Source organism: Sturnus vulgaris, chromosome 4 (genome assembly GCF_052056855.1).
Source record: "Sturnus vulgaris isolate bStuVul1 chromosome 4, bStuVul1.hap1, whole genome shotgun sequence".
In the NCBI taxonomy this organism is placed as follows: Eukaryota; Metazoa; Chordata; class Aves; order Passeriformes; family Sturnidae; genus Sturnus; species Sturnus vulgaris.
This window is the reverse complement of record NC_142246.1, coordinates 3,882,304-3,905,074: the sequence shown is the minus strand read 5'-3', so window position 1 is coordinate 3,905,074 and position 22,771 is coordinate 3,882,304. Positions and strand designations below refer to the sequence as shown.

The 22,771-nt window shown below is 39.0% G+C and overlaps 1 protein-coding gene across 13 annotated transcripts in view; it reads right to left on the bottom strand.

Moving 5' to 3' along the window:
- Positions 1-16,121: 16,121 nt before the first annotated feature.
- The window catches only part of CTNNA2 (catenin alpha 2), a 463,208-nt gene continuing 456,558 nt past the window's right edge, over positions 16,122-22,771 (bottom strand). For all 13 annotated transcript variants that reach the window (XM_088162967.1, XM_014876189.2, XM_088162979.1 and 10 more), the window contains one exon: positions 16,122-17,300. In XM_088162967.1, the coding sequence (XP_088019093.1) occupies positions 17,013-17,300 (288 nt within the window). In that variant the 3' untranslated portion in view covers positions 16,122-17,012. The remainder of the gene's footprint in view (positions 17,301-22,771) is intronic.

Genomic DNA, 22,771 nt, shown 5'->3' with positions numbered 1-22,771 from the left:
TTACTCTGCCCTAGTCACTCCAGCTTCAAAAACATAATAATTAATTTCTGCCTGAACCATCTAATGTGCTCATCACTTCAGAAACCAACTGCTTCTTAACTATTAATTAAATTACCCTTGCTGGGAGGCAACATGTGTCCATTCTACCAAGGGGCAGCTGAAACACAAAGAGATTAAAGTCAAGTAAATACAAATAATAGGGATTGTCCAGCCTGAAACACCTGGAATATTTTTTCAGGGTACTTATCCCTATATCCTGGGTCGTTTTTTTTTTTCAAGCACAGACTCGGTGACTTTGGCTGCTGCTGCAGGAGCTCAGATTCCTGCCAGTCACCATCTGGGATGTGAAGGTGACAGACCTGGAAGCGAGGGATGCTCAATTAATGACCATTTGTGCAAAGTTCAGTTTAAGTGACTTGCTGGGCATCACATAATTGAAGGCAGAGGTTTGAATTCTCATTTACTCCCTGCATCACCATGATGATGTGCCCCCTTCCTGTGTCCCTGGGCTTGCTCAGCCCAGCTGCTGACAGAAAGAGAGGATGAAGTTTGACACACAACCTCCTCTGAATGCAGCCATGATCCATTCCCAGAATTCCATCATACTTGTGGATTGAGACAGAATATTGCTGAAAAAAAAAAAAGTCTGTGCTTAATTAATTAAAAGTTGTCCCATAGTTTAGACCAACCTGGGGACAGAAATTTGGCAGTGCAGGTAGCAGAGTGTCAGATATCTTAACTAAGAGTTTTGCCTAATTTTGCCATGTTAAGGATGTGCTGTCAGTAATGTTCTGTCTTCTTGCATCCCTGTGATTTCCTCCTTGGCACTCACTCATCATACTCCATTTCCCTCAGAAATATTGCTCAGCTGACAGGCTCTGGTATCCATCCATTGTCCTATTTACTTTCTTTGAACAATATTTAATTTGAGAAGTTGGCAGAGTGTGGACACCTATGAGCAAATCATCCTAAACTGCCTTCATCACCAACAGTGAGAAAGAGGCATTTCCCAGGGCTCGGTTAATCTCACATATTTCATGATTATGTGTGAGGACATAATGAACTGGAGCTCAGCTGCACCCAGCAATGTCATCTTTGACTGCAAGATTTACGTGTCCCCATTAGCCCAGATGAATGTGGGTGATTTCCCATCCTGGAAAAAATAAATCTGAAAACACAGCAGTCCCATGTGTCCTTAATCCACATCCTTCAAACGAAGAGAGTGTTGGTATTTAGATAAATCAATATTTAGATAAACCAAGTAACTACAGGCACATCAGCCTGACAGTGGTTCTGATGAAAATAATGTTTGACACAAGATATAGCAGATAAAGACCTAAAACAAGATGCAATAAATCACATTTTCTTTTGAAAGTGATCCTATCAGGCTAATTTAATACCTCCTTTCACAAAATTGCACATTATTAAAGTGTATGGTGTCAGTTTTGCATACTGAGATTGCTACAAGGCATTTTTTATGCTATTGCACACTATTTGGGCTAAAACAAAATCAGAATAATCTGTAACTCAGAGTAAGAATTTATAACAAGCAGTAGAACAAGAGGAAACAGCATCAGATTCTGCCAGGGGACATGTAGGTTGGATATTTTGTGAAGAATTTTTTCCCAAAAAGGTTGGCATTGACACAGCTGCCCAGGGCAGTGCTGGAGTCCCCATCCCTGGAGGAATTTAAAAGCCATGGGGATGTGGCACCTGGGGACAGGGGTCAGTGGTGGCCTTGGCAGTGCTGGGGGAATGCCTGGACTCCATGATCTCAGAGGACTTTTCCAACCTCAGTTATTCTGTGATTGAAATTAGTCCAGACTATTTTTCCTCAGCTGGTTCAAAAATACACAGCATAGAAAATGTTACTCTTAAAAGGATATATTTTGGCAAAAAGGTCAGCATCCAAAAAATAGGCTCTTTTAAACATGTATATTGGGCAAGTGTTCCAGTATGCAGAGCCTGGTGGGTTCTGCCTAAAATACTGTGAGTGAAGAATGCAGAAACCATCCTGTTTTTAAAATCCTACTGAGTAATAGCTTAAAAGACCTTAGAAAGATTAACTTCTGATGACAGTGTAGCTATTCTGGCTTAAATCAGATGATGTCCTTTGTGGAGAAGTCTTGGATTCTCCTCAAAGCATACCAAGCTGGATCTATATTTTGTTAATTTCTTTTCCTCGCAGAAAAATGTTTGTTTTTTGTTTTTCAAAGAAAGCTTTGTTTGATTTAAAGTTTGACAACAGGAAGATCAGTTGCTCATTGTAACCCTTCAAAGCCTCAGTATAGACTTTTCTTATTGTGAGTGGAAATAAATTTGGCATTTTTGGGAAACTAGTTATTGGACTTTCCCTCAAATTATATGCTAAGAAAATATTTATGCAATAACATAACAAATATTTTTTCCTCTCAAAGTAAATACTGACAATTTCCTAGTCAAGTCAGCATGAAAATATTGCAATTCAAAGCAGGTAAATTTTAAGAACTTATGCCTTGTATTTATTTAAGGTGGAATTGACAGGAGAGAGAGGAATTTCCTTAAGGGCACAGCATCAAAGTCAAGAGTTTTGCTCTCAGTTATAGAAAGATAGAGTAGGAAGATGTGGAGCACAGAAATCTTTCAGCCTGGGATATATTCTATTAACTGAACCCTTCACCTCCAGCTCTTAAAATATTATGGCAAATTTATTCTTCATTTCTGTGACAGAGGTATTCACATGGTACATCATTTGAATAATATCTTATCCTTCTTCAGAAAATTATTATCCAGGCTCTGTCCAACAGGGGCCAGAGGTTGTCAGAGACCAGAACTGCCAGTGGCTCTTTTGGGCATGGAGCATCAGAAGCCATCTCTGACTGTGCTGGGAACACAGAGAATGAAAGAGCCTCCTCAATTTGCTCTGGAGTGTTTTAAAATACAGAAACCTGATGGTTGCCAGGCTTCATTTTCTCTACCCGTGCATTTCCCCCGTTTGACATTTAACAGCACTGATGTCAAGGTGCTCTGTGTTTTAGGAGTTATTCTTAAATATTCCAACTTAACACAGACAGGAGCTCACTGGTAACACAGATCTCTGATTTCCTTCTTAGTTTGATGCTCAGAGCTGTTAGCTCTGTGCCTTGTGCCACGCTTGTGAGAGTAACTTTAAATGCCTGCAGCAAGGCCTCAGAATCAGAAGTCTTAGTAGAGTCACAGTGCAATAATAAAAAAGATACACACAAGAACAGCTATAGCCAATATTAAATACTCAGCCATCAATTATTGATGGAATATGCTCCTTGTGCTTGCATAAGAATGTTTTTTAGGATCTTATTATTTAGAATTCTTAGTAAGTCTTTCTCAAATTAATAGGGCTTCCTGCAGTTTGAATACCTCAGAAGCTTTAGGTTGTTTAATGTTTGGGTATTTTTTTAGCTTATCCAAACTCACTGACTCAAATAATCTGCTGCTGAAACCAAAGCTGTGAATACAGGCCCATATTCACAGAATCAACAAATCACAGCATGGTTTGGGTTGCAAGGGACCTTAAAGACCACTTGTTTCACTCCTCTGCCATGGGCAGGGACACCTTCCATTAGCCCAGGCTGCTCCAAGCCCTGTCCAGCCTGGCCTTGGACACTTCCAGGGATCCAGGGGCAGCCACAGCTTCTCTGGGCAATCTCTGTCTCGCCACTCTCACAGTCAAGAGTTTCCACATAATATCCAATCTAAATATACTGCTTCAGCCTAAAGCCATTCCCTCTTGCCCCATCACTCCCAACCCTTGCCCAAAGCCCCTCTCCAGCTCTCTCAGAGCCCCTTTAGGCACTGGAAGCTCTTCCCAGAGGCTTCTTTTCCCCATACTTGCTTAAAAAGATAGTCTCACAAATTGGCATGTACAAACCTACAAGTTAAAAAAAAGAAAAAAAAAAAGTATAAAACCGTGCATGAATCTGGGCCAGATGCTGCATTACTCCAGTTAAACAGCATTGATTTCCCCTTTCCTCTGGAGAGAGCACAACAACAGATCTGAGTCCCTTCTCAAGTGGTTTCAAATTTGGAGAATCCAAAAGGCACAAGGCTCACGGAGCTGGTGACTCTTTAAAGCCACTCATTGAATACATTGCCAATGAAAAAGACAGAGCAAGCACTTGGAACATGCTCTGTGTGCCAGGGATCTCTGCCACAGTGCCCAACAGTCCTTCAGCTACTCCCACCCAACAGCTTCCCACCCCCTTACCCAGAGCTTCCCAGGCATCATCTGTGTCAGTCACCAGGGTGCTGCAACTTGTACCAGGCATTCCAGGGGCCAAGCATTCCCAGAGTCACCTGTCAATGATGCTAAAGGAAGATCTGGGCTAGCATTTTAAATTTTACACACACATAAAAAAAAACCAAAAAACATTAGAACAACAGGATTCCAGAAAGGTAATCAGCTGCCATTGATTGATTTTAGATTGGTTAAAGTAAAGAAAGAAAGAGAGAAAGATTTCCTTCGCTTATTTTAAACAAAGCAAAACAAAGACACGTTCTTACCAGTAAAAATTTCAACTGGGGTCAAATCACTACTATTGGAGAAAATAGTTGTATGAGAACAAAATCTTTATTCAATATAAGTGCATTGTTAAATTAAGCTAACTTATGACTGAAGGGTCATTTTGGCAAAAGAATTATAATCAATTTATGATAAAGAGAGAGTATTTTGAATTGTCTCCTGTTTTATTGGTGGGATATATAGCCATAAGGGATATATTGCCACTTTAATGCTACTACACAGGACAAGGATCCACAGTTATGAAGCATTTGTATTACAAAATGATAACACAGTTTCTTACCAGAACCTCAGACAAAGATAATTAAAGATGTTTGTGACAATTTCAAAAACGATTAATATAAACTCTTGATAAAATTATTTACAAGGAGCCTCATCATTGGTGATAAAACTCATTGCTTCAGTATTATCCATACTTTGCTGGTGTCTAATCTGCCAATGCATGGATTTTAATACAGAATTAATTGCAGATAGAAGATTTTACGTAGCACACTTATGAAGTTCCTACTCGTTGATATACATTTATGACTTCAGGAGTGAGACTCCTGCAATTCCCCCATCACTTCTTGTCAAGTTTAAATTGGTTTCTGAAGCTTCCACGGGGAGAGAGCTTCTGTGCTCAAGTGGCCTCCTACAGACACGGTGTCAGATCATGCAGGTTAATGAGACAGGAGCCAGAGGTGAGAATAAAGGCAGAGCAGACAGGTTAACAAACCCTCACTGAGCTTTGTGCCATCCCACACGCTGCTCCTGGGCCCATCCCAGCACACACACCAGGCAGCAGGGAAATCTTCCACACCTGCTCACAGAAATCAACCCCAAAACTCCCCCATTCAGGGCAGAAGTTCTGAGTATTTTGTAGAGGTCAGATAAACTCAGCTCCCACATCTCCCTTCCCATCCATGGTCTGGTGTCCTTTGCCATCTCACCACCAGTTGCAACATCTGCCAGATTTCTGTTTATTTTTTAAGCAGTCTGATATCTTGGGGAAAGATTAGGTGTACCTCCAAATGCAACCTAACCCAAATTATTATGCTAAATTCCCAAATATTGCCTTTTGTTCCCAAGTAGCAGTAAACAACTCAATAGTTTAATGTCACCCAGCACACACTTCTGCACCGTGGGCTGCAAGCACGTTTTGTGAGTCTTACAAATGTATAAATCTAAAATTTGAGAAATTCAAGTGTCTGTAACAAACAACCAGCACTTCAGGGTCTATCTATGAGAGATTGAAAGCCCAGGAAAAAAAAAGGATTTCCAGGCAGAGGAAGCTCTTTCTAAGAGGGCCAATGCTGAGTGGTTTGGTTCCCACAGTAATACTTATGCCACACAATGAACAATTTCAATTCAGACAGCACACAAGTCCTATAACATAAAACATGGAAATTAATCTCTCTCATTAAAGTCTGCTCTGAAAAAATCACACTTTGGCAGGAAGTAAATAAAAATCTAAATCCCCCTTAAAACCCAACAGAGCCAAAGTGACGGAGTGCAACAGGCCAGTTTCAAATTTGAAGTAGCTGGGAAAAGTGTCCTAAATGTATGTGTGTGGAATTGCTGCAGGGAAAGAGTAAACTCCTCTCCTCCTACTCTACGTTGCTGGTCCACAGTGTGGAGCCCCTGAGGTGTTTTCCTGGGGTATCCCAGCCCAGTAACTCCCTGTATCCAAGCAGCAAACTGAGCTCAGTGGTTTAGCAAAGAGGGTCTCAGGTCACTGCTGAGTGCAGCCTAACAGGATAATGCAGAGCCAGCTATCAGCCCTTCTGTCAGGGTAATCACCACAGAGTGGGTCATCCAAAAGGAACATTTTGCTTCTGACAAATAATGCTTTGGAGATGGTCTGGGATGGCCCTGCCTTTGGACAATCTTAATTCACACACCTGAGACACAGAGCTGCACATCCTCCCCCTCCAACACCTGGGGCAGAGGCTCCCCAGCCAGCTTAGAATAGACAGAGATTGCCTGGGAAAAGTGGTGGGGAGGAGGAGATGGTCTCAGGAGAAAAGGAAATGAGCTCCAGAACAGAGACAGCAGAAAGGAGAAAGACAAGGGAGGGAGCACACAGTGCAGAGAAGGGCATCTGAGAGGTGCAGGCATTGAAGCAAATGGGAAGGGAGGTTCTTTGAGAACAGTTTCCAGTCACAAAGCCAGTGATTGATGGAAAACAAGCCTGAATTCAAGGAGCCAGCTGCAATAGTGCAGTGAGCAAAGGTAGTTGATCATATTGGGGTTTTTTCATGACTATCCTGTTTCCTCAAGACATTTTTGCATTTTAGTTCAGAAATATTATGTCATAATGAATCTTGACTTTTACAGTTAATCTCCTTATGAGAGATTACTGTAGAGAAAAGTCATGTCTTTTCTGTGTTAAAACCCTGGATAACTTTTTCAGCCATTGTAAAATGCTGCTTATCAGGGATTTACTTGCTCAGAAAAAGGCTGGTGGGGCCGTTTTACTGCTTCTGGTTTCAGCTGCAGGTCAGGCACAGCCTGTTTGGTTATCTCCAAGTCATGTTCTGTGGCACAAAATAGATAACATCTCAAAAAACCCCACAGGCAATACAGAGGCCTGGACCCATCTGAATAGTCTGAGGTGAAGATCCATGAGAATTCTGAAACCATTAAAACCTTTATGATACAGATGCACTTGGCCCAAGCTTTCTTTTGCAGAAATGTGTGATAAAGGATAAAGCTGTTTGACAACATTTCCTCTGCCCCAGGCCACTAAAACATCTTCCTGATGCCATCACAGTGAGGAATTATAAGATGCCCACCCAATGAGGTTAATATAAATAATGATGCTTCTACCTGAACACAAAACGCTGAGGAGGTAGGAGAAAAAAAAAAAAAAAAGTCATAAAATAATCAGTACTGAAGTATTCTTTAAGCAAGAATAGAATTTTCAATAGCTTGACTGCAAACCTTAAATCCCACAGTGTTGGAAGGAGTAAGAAGAAAGTGAAAGCAGAAAATAAGAGAGCAAGGTGCTCTGTAGGATTGAATTAATAATGTAGAAAAACCTCCAAAGTAAGGAACACCAATCCTGAAAGGAAAAAGAAAATGTCACTGCAATCTAAAATACTTCATCAATAATAAATGCAATTGACTCTGAATGAGGTCTGCTGGCTCCTTTCTTCCTGTAGAAGTGCTGTAAATGCAGGTTACCTCCTACAAGCTGCCTTTGTCACATGCAAGAGGGAGATTTTGCTGCTCAGCTCCAACAACCTGAGGAGGAGGCTCTGCAGCTCCTGCCATCACCTCTGAGCCCCCAAACCAAACAGATGAATGCAAATCCCTCCCTTGGCAAGAGCCTTACCTTGCCCACATCCTCAGAGCCAGGAACCACCTCCATTCAGCTGGGGAAGCTCCAGGGGAGCAATTAAACTTAATGGATAAATCTCTGTATTTATCTTAACCAAGGCCCAGGGAAAGGTCAGTGTGCCCTCTGCAGCACTGAGGACACTCCGACATTCCCACACCAGCTGCAGCCTTTCCATTTCTCTTTTGAAGTTTAATTGATGCCCTCTCTTCCTAATCAGCTGCACCAGAGCAATAAGCCTTGATGAGGAGGGCATTATCAGGAGACAACTTAGTATGCCCAACACACGATGCTCTACAGGTCAATTAACAAACCATATCCTCAGCCACACGTTTTTGGGAGTAAAACCAGTGTAAATTAACAGGCTTTAGAGCTGCCCTAGTAATTATTTCTCTCTCTCTTCCCCCTCCCCTCCCAAGTTTGAAAGGCATTTGAGAATGAGACTAAGGAAAAAAAAAGAATAATTTAAGGAGATTTATTCAAATTTTTATTAAAGCAAAGCAGTAGTTTCTGAAATAGAAACAAACACCAGTCTTTTACAGTTATATTTGAGTCTGAAAGCAGATTTGTAATTTCTGCTCTATCTTTCTATAATGAGGGAAACAACTAAAAGATCCTCATGCCTGGCTGTACACAATTAAATGATCTGGGGACATGAGTCAAGCTAATTCATAAATTCTCCCAGATTCAGCCTGGCCAATACAATCCTGGTGTGAAAACTTTTATCCATGAAATCAGTTTACATGTACTATCTAATTTCAGACTGAGACTTGAAAATTTCCCATAATCCACAAAATCTGAAAGATGTAACAGTTTCGTGGTGAAGGATGGTGACCACGGAGGGCAGCCCTTTCAGGAGGGGAGTTGCAGGTGTTGTGTGTTGGGTTTGTGGTATAATATTAATAGATTTGATATCTGGAAAAATCCAGAGACAACTAAAGATTTATCAGGGTGCTCCTCTATGTTTTTTCTTTTTTAATATTTTTGAGTGGTTTCTATTCACTTGTGCTTTACCTACTGCAGATAATTTATTTTTTCATAAAATTCTTTGGAATTACACAATAAAAATTAGCTGAAGAAATTGATGGTGATAAAGTAGGATGCAGTCACAATATGTGTCTCAAAATGAAACCCTCAACAGTACAAAAAATATTTTTACTGGTGAAATATCTTTAGAAAATTAACAGAGATTACTGGTTTACATGTGAGTATCTGTGTGGGTGTAGACTTAGACTAATTCAGTTTTATTTTTCTTACCATCAACCTGGTTATGGAGGTTCAGTGAGAGGCTCCAATATCTGTGTCATTCAGGGAACACAGTAGCCAGTGGATTGGGTCTCTTTTTGCCTGAAAATTCATACAAAACATTTACAGACTTTTAAAATATGTTTTATTTTCTTCCTTAATATACAGCATATATTTACATAAAGTGGGATGGGAAACCCTCTTGGGAAACAGCTTGGTTAAGAACAATATGCTCATCTGACTGCAATTTCACCATGAAAAATCCTTAGGATGATGAAAAGGGCTGAAGAGAGACATTGAAGATCGATCAAACCCTCCTGTTTCCTACATTCTTCCTTAAGATCTATTAAAATTTAAATGATAAAGGCTTTATACACCTTTACATCTCTCTTAAATGTAACATCAAATAAGCTGCATTCAAATAAATACATATCTAAAGTTATTTAAACCTATTTCTGCACTTATTTCCGTGGAATTAGTCAGAGAACTTCAAGGTGACAATACATGACCATGTTCTGTTTTATTTCAGATTTTTTTTGAGGCTTCTTTCCTGAGTGTTTTCAGTGATGCCAGTGCAAAATCTTTATCCTCCTCCTCCCAAAGATCATAATTTGAAAATTTTCAAGGTACAAAGTATAATTGCTTTCACACAAATGTTGTCACAGGGATATGGATTGTAACCCCCTTTTCATGATTCTTTTAAAAACAAAAAACAAATTTAAAAGGATCGATTAGGGCAAAAATCAAATCCCAGCCCTAGAATTTTAGTGGGTGAAATATTGATCCAAGTCCTCTTCAGTCATGAGAGATGCTTCCAGCTTCTTCAGACTGAAGTGATGGAAGTTTACTCATAAAAGAGAAAGATTCGGTAGAAGTGGATAATTCAAAATAGGAAAGAAGATATAAAGAAAGAGAAAAGGCAGCCTGCAAGATTTTATCCAGTACAGTGTTTTGTGACTCCAGGAAATACCTGTGATTTATGAACTTCTATCACTCCTTCCCACACATACTTCTTTCATGTGTCCATGCAAAATAGGAGCTCAGATGTAAACTGGGTTTTTTTTCCCACAATCACTTTACAAAGTCACTGTTGTAGGTAAAAGGAAAAATAAAAAGATTATTTCTTTGAGCAGTAGAAGCACTTGAGGATGCACACACTGAGAAAAGCTAAAATCTCTTCCTGTGGACTGGTGACTCATGTTCAGTGTAAATAAAGCTGATGTTTGAGATACCTGCAGCACACCCTGTGCCCTCAGGCAGGGAAGTTTTCCACTAATCCACACAAACACAAACCTGTGCTTTAAACTGCTCCCAGTGACAGGGATCTCCCACAGTGTGTGTAGGATTTTTGAGACATCACTGCCAGTGAAGGGAGATCATAAATCTTTGCCCTTTGCTCCTCAAATATAGAAAATTGTGTGAGCACCCAAATCAGTTTAGATTAGGGCACTGGGGAAAGCTGGAAGAGCTTTTCTTCCCAGGACAGCCAAATGACTCAGGGAAAGGCCCCAGAGCTGTCTGAGCCCTGAGCTGTGCACTCTGCACATTTACAGCTCTGAAGGAACAGATGAACCTCAGACACACGTGGGTACCTCCATGACAAATTCCAGTGATCTTAATTTATTCCACAATTAAGGACCAAATAATGGATATTCTTTACAGCCCGGGTAACACTGACCCTTGTGTATGACAAGGAGCAGAGGGTGTCTGGGAGCTCCTGCAGGTTCCAGGCTCGGGGCTGTGCAATGCTCAGTGCTGCTGCCAAGCTGGGGACACCAGGGGTCAGGGGTGTGACAGAACCCAACCAAAACCAAATATAAACACACTAAAAACGATATCTGCGTTCATACAAGTAAAATCATAGATTCATTTAGGTTGGAGAAGTCCTCCAAGTTCATCCAGTCCAACCATTCCCCCAGCACTGCCAAGGCCACCACTGACCCTTGTCCCCAGGTGCCACATCCACATGGCTTTTGACACTTCCAGGGATGGTGACCACCACTTCCTTGGGCAGCCTGATCCAATACCTGACAGCCCTGTCTGTGAAGAAATTTCCCCAAATATCCAATCTAAGCCTCCCCTGGCCCAGCCTGAGGCCGTTCCCTCTCCTCCTGTCCCTGTTCCCTGGAGCAGATCCCAAACCCTCCCCGGCTGTCCCCTCCTGTCAGGGAGTTGTGCAGAGCCACAAGGTCCCCCCTGATCCCCCTTTTCTCCAGCCTGAGCCCCTTTCCCAGCTCCCTCAGCTGCTCCAGACCCTTCCCCAGCTCCATTCCCTTCCCCAGACAGCTCCAGCACCTCAGTCTGCCTTGCAGTGAGGGGCCCAATATAGATGTATATATACATAAATACACATATATATACACAGACACATACAAATTCAGGCACTGGAATCTGAAGAGATCTTTAAAAACTCAGTACATCCCATCCAGAAAGGTCTTGTGTGACATTCGTGCAATATTCCAGCTAAAAAAATGCAACACCTTCTTCCTGGGGAGGAAGAACATTTCTGTTTGTCAGATTTCTTGGTAATTTCTCTGTATCCTGAAAATTTTTGCACAGGCAGGCCTGGAGTACACATAATTAAAAATCGTCACAGTTATAGAAAAATATTCAAATAGATTACGAGAGATTAAGATTTTAAAATGGATTTTTGTTTTCATTTATCCCCCTGCTAGCATCCAAATTTATGGTTCTGTGAGAAAACAGAGCCATAAAGATAATTTAATACGACCTCCTTGAAATGCAGGCCAAATAACTTTTTTTTTTTTTTTTTTTAATATTTCTGCATGAAATCTTTCAGGAAAATAAAATAATAGATCAAAAACATCCTTCTGGTAGAGTCATTACCTCTGAATATTCTAGGAGGCTTTGGAAACACCACTTTATCTCTCTTTCTTCCTTGTGTTTAATTTTTACTGAGCTGGGATAAAGCAGGTAAGTATAAACATTTCACATTCTGCAGTGATTCCACTCTTTTCAAGCCCATTATTATGCAGGAGTTACCAAACAACATTGGGACTTTGAAATTTTGCCCAAAGGGAGGAGATAAGATTGGGTAACAGCTACTCACCTATGACACCTCACCTAACATTATCAAAAGAAGGAAACGTTCCTCAAGTAATTAAATATTTATTCCTTTAAAGGTATAACTAGAGCACGAAAATACATTTCTACCTCCCACAGCTTTTATCAAGCTGTCAAGCTCTCCATAACTTGGTGTTAACTGAGTCATAAAGGGAAAAATATCTAAAGCAGGAGAAATGTGTGAACCCTTGCTTGAGGATGCACTTGGTCATTCAGTGAGAAACAGGAAAAAAATCTCGGTTATTCCTGATCTCTGCAGGTGCAGCTCAGCAGCAAGATCAGGGTGTGCTCAGCTCAGACAGGAGGAGGTGGGATAATGTTCCTGCTCTTGGACACAGCTCCACACCTGACCTTGCACTTCTGGGCAAACTCCTGATGAACTTTCAACCAGAAAAACTTTATCCTTTTTCTCTTTTCCAGCGCCCTTCCTTCTCCACACACATATTCATCATCTTACAAATTAATTGAACAGCCCAGTCTGGTCTGAGAGGTTGTTTATTAAAACAACTGAGTGTATATATAAAAAGAGTGAAAGGAGAAACATTGACTTGTTTCTCTTATAAGCTTTTAATTCAGATTCATACCAAGGGGTTCATTAAAAAAAACAAAACCCAAACCTGCTAATTTTTTGCTTGAAGATCTTACTGAAATCTGCATTTTTATATGCAGAAATGTCATTTTAAGTCCATAAATATCCATCCTCTATATTAAAATGAAGTTTCAGAGAGACACAGGAACCTTGCTTTGACCAGCTGTCTTTGAGACACAGAACAAAGCACCAGATATAAAAATATCCACACGGTATTTTTGTTTTCATGGGACTCTCCCTGCGTTTCCACAGCTTGGTCCACTCTTTCTAAAGTGTGAAAGATCTGAACTATAGATCAGCATTTCATACTCTGAGGGCAGTGTAGCAGGAGGACACTGGATCAAAGTGAATCTCTATAGATTCTTCATCTTCCCTTATTGTCAAAGCATTTGTTCAGCTTTAAAACCATCATTTATATGGAGCCAAGCACTTAACCTCATGTGTGAGTTTAATAATGAGATTGAGATCACTGGGAATTAAGGATTAAAAATGAGTAATGGACTAAGTTATTTTGCTCACTTCAAACCTCTATTCCTTTGTAGTAATAACCTGCTCAGTAGCTCCTTGACCTAAAATACATATTTAGCTGTGTTAACTCTTCACTTTCAGACTTTCAATTTAATAAACTAGTAAGGGGGGGAAAAAAAACTTAGGAAAACTATTTTGAAAGTTACCTACAGGCTTTCTGTGTTCTCTGGCTTCTTAATTCAGGAAGCGTCTCCTTGCTGAAGATGTGTGTATAAATTGAAATACCTTCATGGCCATTTTCCCTTGCTTTATTAAAATGGGAAAGCCAAAATCGGAAGTTTCTCAAATAGGAAGTTTATCAAAATGGAAAGCTAAAAATTTCCTCTAGCCTTCTTCTTGTGGCCACAGGTGAAAAGCTACAGACATTTCTGACTGACTTTGGTAACTTGGGTGTCTAATTTCACAGAGAAAATGCATTGCCTGGCATACGAATAGCAAGAAGTGTAACCACAAAATTTAAAACCACACTAGAAACTGTCCCCAGCTCAGGGAGGCCTCTCTGACCTTCATGTCTATCTTCAAACAGTCATTTGCTGTATATTTATCAGCTAGAAGCAAATTATTTAAAAATAGCTAAGTTCTGTGATTAAGAAGTACATAAATATATTCAGTTCTCTTGCATTTTAGGTACAACTTGAACATTTTCCAGGTTGTAGGTACACAGGAAGATGTGTGACACCCACACATTTTGGTTGAGAACCAAGGTGATAGTCATGAGAAAGGGATGCTGATTTCTGAGCAGAGGTGTGGAGTTCCCTTTTTTCAATGGAGGACTGTCTCTAGAGAACGTTTTCGAAATCCACATTTCTTTATGACTACCCTTTCTACTACACTCAAAATTCTTCTAGATCTGTAAGTTTTGCAAGATTCCAAGAAAGGAAAGTCTGTGGTATGAATTCTTGATTGGTGCAGTTAATGGAATATCATTGTGGCACTTGTGACATTGTGAAAATTAATTTCACAATTCACTTATTTTAAGAAAAAAATTATTTTTTAAAAATATTGAGTTTGCTGTATGACAGCTGACTTTGTAACACTGTTTTTTTTTTTAAGTTCTAAGGGCCAGTGGTTACTTTCTGCTTATTTAGTAATTTAATAGAATCATAGAATGGTTTGGGTTGGAAGGGACCTTAAAGATCACACAGTTCACAACTGTCAGTGCCTTACCTTGCATGACAGCAATTCCAGATTTTTAATGCTTCTCATGTTTCCATGTACTTTTCCATCCCTTATTTCGGATGAGTGGATAAAGACTGCATGAACAATTCAAATACAGGCACCCAGTATTTTCCTCTATCAAATCTGTCCTCATCCTGTTGGCTTCACTACACGAGTTGGGCACTGGACTGACACATCCTGGTTGGTGCTTGGCTCATTTTTTCATGTGCATTTCTTTATAATTTATCAACACTAAACTTTATTGTGTGACCATGAAGATATTTAGAGCATAGATGGATAAAAGTCAAATAATCTGTCCAAAAGTAGAACTCTAATGACCATGGACAAGGTTGCCCAAAATCACTCTGGATTCTTCCCTCACTGAGTCTGATTTTCCTGGAGCATTTCACAGCCACAGTCACTATTGTGAGTGAGTGACTGATCCCAGATTACTTTCCTTATGATCTTTCCCCATGGAGACCCCAGCACTGGAGAGTCCACATGTTCAGATTCCATTAGGCTACGTGCTTCCCTCTAAACTTTTCCAAATTTGAGATGCCTTTTAGAGCAACAACGTAATTTGAAAGCAACCATTGAGTTAATCCATCCGAGTTTTAGAGGAAAACACTTCTGAAGAAGAGCTATTACTTTTATTCATGGCAAATTGCCTGTTTTCCTGCAGCATGCCAGGACATTTTTACTTGTCTGTTATTTGCTATTTTTGTCTTTACACTCTGTATCTGTCTTCTGTCTCTGTAATCTCATTTGTAAAGATCCCAATTACTTTTAGGGGCTTAGTTGTTACCACAAGCAATGCCAGTCTGTGTCATACTCCAGGGCTTTATAGGGAAAGCTCTGCAAGGACTTCCCCACATCTCATGTATTTTGCTCAAGTCTACACTCTCCAGCTCTGATTGGGGAACTGCTTTTATTACACAGTACAACTAAACAAAGCAAAAATAGTAATTTCCTAAAAGACCTCTGAGAGTACATTTCTTTACATAGACTGTGTAGGAGGGCAATAGAACAAAATTTGGTGCTTTGCTATTCTGAGGAATAATCAGTGAATCTTAGACAACATCCAAATATCTCCCAAAACTCTGCAAGGGCTACACTTGTCATTATTGGTGTAATTCAGTGTTTATCACAGTGTTTCAAATCCCCTGGGAGGCCATGAATGTTCCCTTAACTTGACAGTATCTAGTTATAAGGAAAATTAATAGTTGCTCATTGTTTTTCTTTTATATATACACCCAGACTTTTTGATAATGATAATACAGGCTCTATAATTAAGTAACTGTTGGTGTTAAAAATGGAATAAAAGTATATATTTGTGCAGTGGACTTTGTACAGGTCTATAAAGTGTGGCACAATAGATGATTCCAAGGTTCTGAAGTGCCAACTTTACAAGTGAATAAAATTCAGAGGTGTTGCATTTAAACAATTAATTTCATCCCACATGACACGTATGTATTGAGGATTTAATGTATCTCAGATTTAAACTCTGGTTTTGAGCCACTGACCATGTTTGGCTTATCCTGGTTATTAAAAAATGAGAAGATTCACAGAAATTAAGAATAAAAAAGGAATCATGAGGCAGAATTAGTAACTCTGTCCATAACTATGATTCAGGAGATATCTGTGCATTAAAGAGATGAGCCACATTGAGGATTCCAAGGTTAAATGAGTTTATTGAGTTAGTGGTTACAATGGTATGTCAGATACCTGTAATCCAAGCTACACCTACATATTTGCTTCTAAATTCTCACACTGTCAGTTTCCGTGTCTCTAAACATTCCACCACCAGGTCTTCTATTACTAATATAATAATAATAATAATAATCAGAATAATAATCATAATATAAAAGGCAATGTCAATCACCATATTGTGCTTCATACTCCACCATAAGGAATTCAATTGGCAAAAGTAAACCTCTGGTCATATTAATGGGATTAATTGAAATGTGAGCAATCATAACACTACTAGAATATAAAGAACAAAATCTGGTTCAAAAGAAGCATTTTTAAGATGAATTAGTTTGAATCTGTTTTAAAAATTCACATACTATAATGAAAATGACTTAAAAGTTATATCATTTAATTATTGGGCCACACATTGAAGCATATTGGCTAGTACATTTTTGCACTGCAACAGAAGCAATACAAGCTTTATGGTCTACCATTACAATTCCTTTTTTTTTTTTTTTTTTTTCACTTAGTATACCTGCCAACCTAATGTTTCTCGCATGCATAAAAATTTCGGGGTTTAGAGTTGAATTTATGATTTATTCCACACGAATACCCCCGTGATGCAAATTCTTTGGCCAATTTAATGCTATAGTTTAGTTTTAAAAGGAAGCTTGGAGTTAAGTCCACTTAACATCAGAAGGCAAAGCCCTGGATTTTGGGCACTGCAGAGAGTTATTTACTGGAATAGAGTCTCAGGTCGCATGCAAATTGTCATTTTGTCCCCCCCACCCCATGCCAGACGCACACAAGTCGGCAGGTATGCATACAAAAAAGAATATAAAACCCTCCTGGTAAAGCTCAGTGGTTTAGAACGAATCCATAGCTTTAAATTCACTTAAGGCCTGTACAGGGGAAATATGTTTCTTCTGGGACCCTCTCCTCACTCTGGTCTGATATTCTTCTGGTTTTTCTCTCTTTACTAGAGGTTTCTTCTCGGGGGCCTTCATCTTCCAAGATACAACTGGAGAGTTCACTGCAGCAGTGCCATAGACCTTCTGATATTTAGTAGAAGCCACATATGATGCTTTCACTGTAAGGACCACAGCGTTCATCAGGTTTTTAGCTGCCTGGATGAGAGAAGTGGCACTGTCCAGCTACAAACAGAAAACAAAATGAAATATAGCAAGGTTACTCCAAAACAAAACAGCAAGGTCATTCCATGGCTGGATCACAGGGCTATTTCCTGACTGGAGCCTGGATCCTCCCAGATCTCATTGAAGATGGAACAAGTCCTCTTCCTTGGGGTACCTTGGAGTATCCAGCACTGGCAACATCATGCACTGAACACTAAAGGTAAGACTGTGGTACCTCACATTAATTTTTTTTAAATAAGTTAAAGGAAAAGCTTGTGTTGTCTGTGGGTTGGTTTTTTTTGTTTGTCTGTTTGTGGGTTTTTTTGGTTGTTGATTCTTTTTCTACAGTTTAAGAAGTTTTCTGTTTTCTCACAAAAACCTCTTTACTTCTCACTTAAACCTTTAAAAATTTACTGTTACACGTCAGCTATAAACCAGGTCAACAGGGATTTTTCCCAAGTGTTCCAGTTTGTTCTAATTATTCCTGTTTAGCCCAGGATAACACCCCCAGTGATGTATACAGGAACAGTGTGAGGCCAGCACTGAGCTTGTTAGAGAATCCCATCTGAAAAGATGAAAGGAGGTTCTGAAACCCCTACAGAAATGAAAAGATGAGACTGTTAACTACAGGTTTTGGCAGCTCCTGTAATGTGTGAGTTGCTTGTGGTCTCAAGGAATGCTACTTTGTGGTTACCAGGCTTTTTGTACCTTTGTGCTTCTCCCATGCACAAACCTGACTGAGGTTCCTGGGTGTCCTCGGGATGTAAGAGCCCTTCAGGACCTACTGAGCTTCAAAACACTGGGACTTCCAGTCAGCAAGCTTCCATCATACACTGAAGTGAACTACATACCCCTGGCCAAAATTTTCAAATGATTTCTACATATAATGGGCACTTCCAAGGCAATGTCTCAATGTTCCACGATGTGAATCAGGCACTCTCCAAGATCCAAAATAACAGGTCCTAAAAATATGCTCCTAAGGACTGTAGCAAGCCAGGTTACGACTTATGATGTTCAATTATCCCTTTCCTAAAATACTGAAGAGTGGGATACACGTTTTTTGTGATAAAGCCTTTCAGATATACCATGGAAGCTGCTTCAATTATTTATGTCTTTCCCAGACTGTAGGAATGATATGGGATATAGTATTACTTTACCTCTTTGATTCCACTCACATGTTCAGTAAGTTTTTAGTTATTTTTAATTAGTACAAATGTCCCTCCAAACCTTCTCTTCTCCCTATTTTGGGAGCACATGGCTCTAATATAAATGCTAAGCAAGGTAAGCAGGACAAACAGTCATAACAGAAGCCACACCATACTTCACCTCAAACATTTTGAATCATTAACAGAAGAGTTCAGGAGAAATCTCCTTCTGAAGTGTCAGTGACTGATGTGAACAAAAACAGACATTACAGAAAGCCTGGATTTGAAAACACATTAATCTATACTTACCTGGGGTATTTTATTTCCTCTGCTCTGGCCTTAAACTCATTATGGTTCATCAAATACATAAACAGCTACATACAGTGAGGTGAAAACCAAAAAAAAGCATTTTAATGATATTCACGTACGTGGTGCCATTCCCTGAAATGCACAGTTAATTGCCTGCCCCTAGTAAATATTTTTCCTTGGGACTAATTTGTATTTCTGTTAGTAAAAGAAACGAAGTTAAAAGATGGAAAATTACATTACATGGCAGAAACATGACTGTTCAATAGGGAGTAATGAAATATAATCCAGTCTAGTGTTATTCTATAACCACACTGCTGCATGATTTATAAGGCAATCTGTATGTTTGTTGGCAAATAACAGATCACACTCTATTAAATTAGGATATTCTAATTTACTACAGAGATCTACAATCAAGCATTATTCATTGTTAAATGCTTCTCTTTGAAACACTGGTGGATTGATATTGAATATAAAGTGATACCATCAAATAGTGTTTACTTCATAATCAGTGTGGATAAACTGACTGGATTGAGCCTCTATTGCACATTCCTGAATGAATCCTGGTTGCTGAAGGTTTCCAACAGCTTTTCATTTTCCTCCATGAAAAGCTGTTTTACACAGATTAAGAAACAGAATAATTAAAGGAAGCATTTTAAAATCAGGGGGCACCAAAATTAGATGCTTAAATCCATACACAGAGTTGAATCTATACCTCTGAACACAATAATCAGTAATTTTATGTAGTGGTAAGGGCATGCAGAATCTTGCACTTCTTCAAGAGCACACACAGGCTGCAGTGACACCTTTTAGGAAACCACGTTTTGTATTTTGATGCCATTTTAACTCTCTTCAGTTTCAATATGCTGCTAGATTAGGTAAGAGCTCCCTGTTTTCCCCACTAATAATCACATTTTAAGATGCAGATACTCAGTCTTTGACTCTAATATCCACTTATCTTGTAAAACACTTCCAAATCTTGGAACCAGAAAAGAGACATAAAACCCCATCAGACACTGTGAGCGTTCTCCAAAATCTGCTGGTGACCATTCCATGCATCCAATTTGGCCACCTAAGCATTTCCAGTGATTTTCTTATGGCTTTCAGCTCCTTGCTTGTATTGTGGCTTAGTACAGAAGAATTAAACTGAATGAACATCATTCCAATTAACATTTAGATCTTCCTACACCACGGTGTTGCTCCAGCTCTAAGCTGTGCTTTGCCACACTGGCACAAAGCTGGAATGAGGCAGCAGTGAATCAAGCCCTGAGTGTGTTAATTCCTTACAAAAACTGGGCACAGAAACATATGCACTTTTCCAAAAGGATGTTAATAATAACAAAAATCATAAGAAGGAAAATTAACATTTCAAATAAAAGCACCACTAGGAAAATTACTTCACAGTACAGAAGGCAACCTTTACTCCCTGCAATACCCACAGAATTATAGATTTAATGATGGATTTTGATCCTAACAGCCAACAGAGCCTTTGACTTGCTGCACAAAATAATGGTGTTCTGCTGCTTAGACCTCTTTAAAAATATGTTTTCCTGCTTTTAGGAAAAAAGAAAACTCTCTCAACCATAATAGATAAACTTTGGTTACTGTCCCACAAAACTGTAATAACTGAATGCTGAGGAAAATTCAAAATTCATAGAGATCCTCAGAATAACTGCACTGGACCTGGTCACTTAGAATAATTAGGGTTGGAAAAGATCTGCCAAGAATATAATTCCAGGGTTTACTTCCTCCTAGAGAAAACCCTTCAGGTTTTGAGGAGTTTTTGAGCTGCTTATCAGCTGTTCTGCAATTTTCCTGCATTATTTGCAGAATTTTCCAGAATCTTGAGATAATCAAGATTTCTTGCTTCTTTTACAAATACACATAATCTAAGTAAAATAACCAGCAATTGAAATAGCAAAATAGCTGAAGAAATGGGAGGGAATAAAGCTGGAAACTTTTGTCCTTAACAGTAAAGCAATGAAAAGAGATGTTCTCCCTGCATTGTCACACTGCTGTAATGGGGAAAAATTGTACTTTATGTTTTAGAAAGGAGAAAATCTAACTTCCAGACATGTCTTCATATTTGTAATAATAAATATCCATAGAAAAGTAAGAGAAATTGAAGGGGAAAAAAAAAATCAGTATTTCCACTGACTAAGGATACAGAATGGATATTTTTAAAAGAGGTAGTTGTTTAAGAATGTTCCATATCATTACTGCTGATTTTAATAAACCTTGAAAAGTAGGTGAAAACATCAAAAGAACTGTAGATAGTTTCTAGTCTCGAAATATTTGAGCAATGAAACTAAAATGACCTGTGAAATTATAGGCCAGCTCAGCTGACAGCTCCCAAATTAAATGATGCAATGTCTGTGACAGACTCCATAAATAGAGAAAAGAAATGCAGTTAATGGTAAGCAAAGGGCTGTGTGGGTTAAAATACTTTCAAAGTAACCCACATCATATTTTGGTATGATTAAACTTTGAATTGCTTAAAATAATGCTGTGGGTATAACTGGATCTTTGAAAGGTCTTTTGCTTAGTAATACATGACAGTTTGATTAAAAACTCAGTTGACAAAAAACTAGCAAGACACATACACAGAAGAATTCCAGATTCTCCAGCAGCTGCTTGCAGAAGTACATACACACACAAAAAAAAATCAGTGCTCAACAGTGAATTTCACAGTGGGGTCTTGGAGAAACCATTTGGAGGATTCACTATAATAATATTTCTACTAAAAACTTGCAAAGGAAGTCACTCATTTGATAAAATTTGCAGATAACAATTGGGAAAGTGTCAAGTCATGCAGAGGGCAAGTGATTGATATCTAATTAGCTGCTAAAAGCCACAAATGTAGATTTAATTCCAGCCAGATCTACAGCAGATGATACCTAATTACACAATAAGGAACTTTATTCTCTGCAGGATCCCAGGCAATCACTCCTTGAGTACACAAAAAGGAGGAGACTGATGAAACAGGCTCAATTATCATATTCAGTTTATTGTCTGTCCACAGTTATGGGATGCTGAGTCCTCTTCTCAATGAAACAACAATATTGAGGAACTGAGAAAGAACTTAAACAAACTCAGTATCAAAAAACATCTTTTGTGGGAAAGACTCAGCCAGCTCTGTTTTTCCCACTTTCAAGGGAATGACTAAAAAATGAGTTGTCTGAAATCAGCAAATACATGGTAACAAAGCTGATTATATTTCAAGTTCCACAGGTTAGACAAAGACTAAACAAAACTTAAAGGCTGAGAGGTGAAGAAAGTCATTTTAGTTATTAATAACCTGAAATTATTTATTTAGCAGTTATATTAATTAATCACAAGAACTCATGAAAGATTGATTCTATTTCTTGAAATTGTGAAATCAATATTGGATAGTTTTGCTTAATATGTATTAGCTATTGGACATTTTTAGTGCACATCAGTTCAGGGAGCTTGTGCATCAGTTATGCAGGAAGGCAGCTTAGATGATAACAACAGCCCCACTGACCTTGAAAGGTATGAAAACAAAAAATTACTATTAGGAGCTATTGATAAATAGTTCGGTCTGGTTCACTTTGTACAGATTGGGAGGAGCAAATATAATTTATTTTACACATTGAAACAGATTCTGTAGCTCCTCAAATACTCCTGGCTAAGACTTGATTTGTACACCTTTAGCAGGTGACTGAGGCACTGCCAAGCCCTGAAGGCTTTCTGTGAATTCTGGGTGAATTCCTTGCTTCTCCTTTCCAAAGGAAGTTCACACTTTGATGGTGGTGCAGGTACAGTTGATCTTATCACACCCCAAAAGTCAATCAGCAGTCCCCAGAGAAAAGAAGGCTACAATTATGCAATTATAAACCTGGATGGTAAATCAGGAGTATAGATTTCTCAGATTGTATTCTTAGGCAACAGAACATTTTCCTCTCAGCAGCACTCAACAGTAAATCCATACCTACAAGAGGTATGCAAAGAAAAGATCTTATTTATAAAATTACATCTTACGTTTCTGTGGCACATTTCATGCATAAAACATGACCCTGT